Raw genomic sequence first — 6,000 nt, forward strand, 5'->3', positions numbered from 1 at the left:
AAAGTTAAACCGTTTCTGAAATACCTAATTTGGGACATTGATCCACCATTTTACAGTATTTATTGTGCAAATTTTGGATCTTGTGGGGAGCATTAATTGTCGATCAGAGAAAGCGATTAGGTATGCGACTGGTCTACCTAGACCTAAAGTAAAAAGCAACAGCGGTTGTCTTGCAAAAGTACAATAGAGGTAGGTTACAAGGTGGGTTGCTTGGTCATTTCGCTGTGATCGTTCTCTTCTACGGATGTTTTAGTTTAAATATATACCGGAACCATAAAATAAAGTTGGACCGGAATAAGAAAAAGTGTTTGAACCTCAGTCGTACTCGTACTTGTACCATTATAGCCATAATCTGATTCTGTACCAGTATATTAATGGCAATACTCATCTGAGTCAGCGTCTACAGCGTCCGAGGAATGACGTGGGAGGTGGAGTTAGTAGTTAGTAGGTCAGGGGACTCCGTGTACTTCCTGATTCCCAATGTGTATCACTCATTCTATTCCTGGGCTGACACTGATTGCAATACTATGTTTTTTATTTCGTGCGTAGATCGTCGACACAGTAGGTCATTAAACTTTTGAAAAACTAGTTCTTGATTTCGTCCGCGTGGTTACAGGCGAGATTAAGTATACGTCGTTTGAGATTTTAGGCGCACCTACTTTCAGAATAATCGGGTCACATAGATAATTCTTCTGAAATAAATAAATGCTATTTATCATCTTGTGTGTTAACGCAACGCGTTGTTCTCATGTAATGGTGCTCCCACACAGATGCGCGATTGTCCCAGTCAAACCATGTTATACAATAACATTTAGAATATCCCAGTGTGTGAGCACCATAAAATATACATCCCCACCATTTTGTTTACCAATTAATTGAGAGACGTTTCTTCATGGAACTGTTCGCCAAATTTTTGACGGGTTTTTATGTTAGGTAAACCGGAGCCGGTAGGGTACTTCTATGAGTTGTTTTTAAATAAGTATCCTCTTTTTATTAGGTACCTACCTATCCTATCCAAAGTGTTTTAATCAGTTCTACGCACAATTTTACTATCGAGCACATCATCCCACGTGCCGCGTTCATCTAACACTTGTAATATCAACATCATAACAGGCGGGCATGGGTGCGAGATAAGGCGCGCGCGCGGCTCGACCCGCTGACTGTTGACTCGTTCACACCATCGCGACACCAGGCAGGGAGGTTATCGCGGGACTATCATATGCGACACAACCTACTGCTGACAACATGACACTGCTGACCTCTTGCCCGCCTGTATGACCTGTATCTTTCATCAATAGCATTTCTTTTAGGGATATCTTTTACTGGAGTGTACTAATTAAGAGTAGGCATTCTAATTATCCAGCTAACATGAGCACCATCGTGCTAGATGGAAAGGTTATCAAAACACAGTGTTTTATTGTCTGCGTATCCGCTTGTAACGCTTGTATGACTTTTCGTAATCGCTTTCAGCGGAAAGGTTCGTAGCGGCGGTAACGATTGCTGCGAGTGCATCAGATCTGCAGTACGCGAAGGTTCTTAAGACTCTCAGGAATCTCAGGTCTCTACATTTCTCTTGGTGGTTGTTGATGTTAAACGACGGTTAGAGAAGTAAGTATTATGTTATCTGGTTGTTGCAGTTTTAGCAGGCGTGTAAATAGTAGGTAGCTACATAGCTCGCACTGATTGATTTTATTTAATGCCAAGTAAATGATTTATCTATCTATCTATTTAGGGAATTGAATCAAGTCCCTACCTATGTCTACAATATATTGTAAGATCAGATCTTAATATAAGATGTACCTGGCGCCGACAACGGTTCACGTTAGGGAAAGTCTACTCGTATAGTGAGCTGCTGTTGTCGAGTAGTCGCCAGCCGTGTCGGCAACCTCCCGCCTGCCGGACTGGTTCCATCGCTTTGTGACCAATTAGAGACCGCAGGAGCCAATAATAGTAACTCGTCCCCTTAATGCTAGGGTAAACAACGGCTGCTTGTTCCAATGATAATTTAAAAGTAAGGAAAATAAAACTATTTAACGAATATTAAGATCTAAGAATTATATTAGAAAGTCCCAAATGTTCCGCAATACTTCTCTACCTTATTAGTCTTAAAGATTTTAAGGAGGTTTGATTCTTTTGAATGTCCCGCTGAATTGAGTACCTATTTTAATTACGTTGACGAAAAATGAAATTGTCCTAATTGGAGAGGAGAAAGTAATTCACGCCTACCTTAAAGTTGTCGTGCTAAGTGTCCTGCACCGATAGCAATGGTCGCGCGATAAACGATAAAACATCAGGCCGTCCCTATCGCACTTACAAGTAGTGCAAAAGGGTTGGCCTTATGTTATATCATTTATCGCGCGACCATGATTGCCTGCCTGTAGTGCGTGCGTCTGTAGGATTGGACTGGACCTAATTTTCGTAATAAATATTATTTATAGGCAAATAGCAAGCGTGCAGCGTCCGTGCCGTCTCCTGCAGGAGAGCAGCAGCTCACCTGTGGCTGGAGGCGGCGGCCAGGAACACGTAGTTGGTGCAGTACATGCCGGTGAGCAGCACAGGCAGCGCCAGCAGCAGCGCCAGCCGCGCTTGCCAGCGCCCCCACCCGCACACCCCCTCCGCTCCCGCGTTACTCATCCCTCCTTCTTTCTGTCTTCCTGGTACTCCCAGGAGAGTTGCAGTAACTGTCCGAGGTGATGATCGTCACTTTTCAATGTTTAGTTTCTTGTTTTGCTGGTGGTCGCAGCACTAATGCAATGAGGGGCGGAGACGATCTTCACTCTTCCTGTTCAGTTAAATTGGCAATGTCCGGACCGGACACAACGGACAGCCGGAGACGCGACTCCTATCTTACGCTTTTGTTAAAAGCTTCGTGTATTTGTTGATACTTTTAACTCCTTTCAGTCGGTTTTTAACCTAGGACACTTAGGACTAGACCATCAAATGTCTTTGAACTGCTTTTCTCAATCTAATCTTCAATTGTTTTTGCAACTTTTCATTAGATAGTTAATTTAATACTAACTTGATGTTATTATAATGTAATCATGTAGCTAAGTAAATTTATTCTAAAAATAAAATTATTTTATAATTTTGAGATTTTAGTCTTCACAATCAATTAAACAGTTTTACTTAGTCTTTGCACAATTCACAGCCAACATAGAATTAAATTTAAAAGGTAACTTTTATCGGGACTTTAAATAACCCTTACGCCGCGCCGGCAACACGCACTGAACACTGAATGTCAAGTTACAACTGAACGTAAATAAATACCGGTGCTTCTATTTATAGATAACGGACAGTATTTAAACCTTAAGTACTTAAATTTGACGCCAAAAAAATTTGCGAAGGACAATTGTTGAAACTGAAAGGTGTTTAATTGATGGATAAAGTTAATAGGATTCGGAAGTATATAAGAACGTGAGCACGTCCCGCCGGCCGGACAGCTTGCGCGGGAGTGGGTCTCGGGTCCGCGCCGCGCCGTCTCCGAGGCATCAGGCAAGCGCCGCGGCATCGAACCGTACGCGCTTTAGAACTTTAACCCCATTCAAACACGGTTTAAACTCTCTTCACTAACGGGACACCCCATCGCCCCTCTCCCTCCGGGGAGCGAGTCACGTGCTCGAGGCCTGCGTCCTCCCCCCCCATCTCTTCTTATTTACATTCACCTTGACTGCGCAAAAACATCGACCGGTTTCCGCGTTTAGGATTCCGTCCCTGAAAAGTTCAATAGAAAAACCATATAAAAGTTACTATCGCATTTTTCCGTCTCTGGAAAATAACTCTTGAATCTGAAAGAAAAAGTTACGCCGCGTCTTGCGAGTTGCGTGGGCGACGGTCGCGCGACCATCGATAAGGTTTGATTTCGTAAGCGTCGGTGTACCCTTGTTTCGCCGACAAACTTTTCATCGAATATCATTTCATCGACAACAAATCATCGAAAGTTTAGTTCGAGTAAAATTGTTTCGAGTAATTTTGTTTCAACTACTATTTATTTGTAATTGGCCCCGTCTCATCTTCACGGTACCACAAAGAAAGCGGGCGCGGCTGCAGAGGCTGCAGAAACACATAAGCGACGCAAATACGGAGGTCTCGACGCCAATTACAACTTTGTTGCTTTTGGCGTCGAGACCCTCGGTCCGTGGGGCCCAGGCGCCCAGATTTTATTCAAGGACTTGGCGAAGCGGTTAATAGATACTACGGGAGACAAAAGAGCTGGCAGCTTCCTCGCTCAACGTATAAGTATTGCAATTCAGCGAGGAAATGCTGCCAGCATCTTGGGCACTATGCCTCAGGGGCCCTCCTTAGATTTAGATTTTTAGTTTAATTTTTATTTTTAATCGGTTGATATTTATTGTATGGAATTTTTATTTAAGTATTTTCTTAGTTATTATAAATACTATTCAACGAATATTGTTTCATCGCTGATTCGTTTCAAAGTACTTCAAATAGCAGAACTACAAAACATCGCAATTCATTTATTCGACGTATTATTACAATACTTTCTCATTTGTCGTACTACACGTTAATAGATGTTTCTATTCTAGGAAACTTCAAATTGTCGATTTTATCGTGGCACATCACATATATACGTCCATAATTAAACTATGACCATTGGCTTAAATCCTAGAGTAGGTTTAGGTTAGGTTATAACTGTGGCCACACACAAAAACGACCGGCTTACAGAGTAGGTTTAGGTTAAGTTAGAACTGTGATCACACAGAAACAAACGGCTTACCGAGTAGGTTTAGGTTAGGTTAGAACTGCGACCTACACTACAACCAATGGCTTTTAAATTAGGTTTAGGTTAGGTTAGAACTGTGACCACACAAAAACGACCAGCTTACAGTACTCTGTAAGCTGGTCGTTTTTGTGTGGTCACAGTAGGTTTAGGTTAGGTTAGAACTGCGACCTACACTACAACCAATGGCTTTTAAATTAGGTTTAGGTTAGGTTATAACTGTGACCACACACAAAGACGACCAGCTTACCGAGTAGGTTTGGGTTAGGTTAGAACTGTGACCAAACAAACAGTTTACAAATTGTACAATTTTAGAAAGAATCATAATTGAAATAATATTATGCGTAATGAATTGTATTTAATGTAAAACAAAATGAAATGAAAAAACACGAAATGAAATACCACGATGTAAAGTATACTCGGAGTAAGTTATCTACGAAATAAAAGTCTACGGTTTGATTTTACTTGTGTCGATTGTTCTATGATATGAACTGTCGATGAAATGAAATTATTTGAAACGTTGTCTTTGAAATAATATTCGAACAAGTGTCTGTCGGCGATTCAAGGGTAAGGGTACGGTCGCGCGACCATCGCGCGACCGTCGCCCACGCAAACCACGGCGTAACTCTTAAATGCCCTTGATGTTTGGACATGGGAGGACGCAAAAACAATGTGTCAAATTTTGCACGTGGTTTTTAAGTCACGAGTTTGTGCCAATTGTGCAAATATATACTTAATTTCACATTGTGTAAACTTTGATAATTAAAGTTTATTATTTGAGAAAATTTAACCGACCACAGATGTCTGATTTATAAGTTACGCGAACTCGCTCTTGTCCGCAATTTTTTGCTCCACCCCTGGAAAAGCACTGAGACATTGAACAAGAGTGGTTATATCTTGATCAGGTTTGATCCAATTAGGAATGCCACGCGTTATGCTAAGCAGCGGCGCCGGCGCCGGCGCCCGAGTCGCCAATGTTCACTATCGACGACAACCTTTTCTCACTAGTCCTCACCTCACTAAGTGTCAAGTCATCACGGGTCAGGCTGAATATTTATCTATGTAAATTTATCACGTCACGGATATTACCTATAGGTATTATACTTTAGCATCAAGCCCTGTTAGCTAGAAATGTTCAGTCTCCACACATTTTAATCGAACATGCAGACTGAAAAAACTTAGAAGTTTGTAACGGGTTATGTATATGAAAGACAACATAATCGATCAACATTTCACATGTAAGCATCGAAATCCATGTAATGCTT

At 41.5% G+C, this 6,000-nt stretch overlaps 1 protein-coding gene across 1 annotated transcript in view; it reads right to left on the reverse strand.

Moving 5' to 3' along the window:
- The window catches only part of LOC125229418 (organic cation transporter protein-like), a 40,400-nt gene extending 36,945 nt beyond the window's left edge, over window positions 1–3,455 (reverse strand). Inside the window, exon 1 of the mRNA XM_048134246.1 lies at window positions 2,495–3,455. Within this exon, the coding sequence (XP_047990203.1) occupies window positions 2,495–2,634 (140 nt within the window). The 5' untranslated portion in view covers window positions 2,635–3,455. The remainder of the gene's footprint in view (window positions 1–2,494) is intronic.
- Between the last annotated feature and the right edge of the window lie 2,545 nt (window positions 3,456–6,000).

Source organism: Leguminivora glycinivorella, chromosome 9 (genome assembly GCF_023078275.1).
Source record: "Leguminivora glycinivorella isolate SPB_JAAS2020 chromosome 9, LegGlyc_1.1, whole genome shotgun sequence".
Lineage (NCBI taxonomy): Eukaryota > Metazoa > Arthropoda > Insecta > Lepidoptera > Tortricidae > Leguminivora > Leguminivora glycinivorella.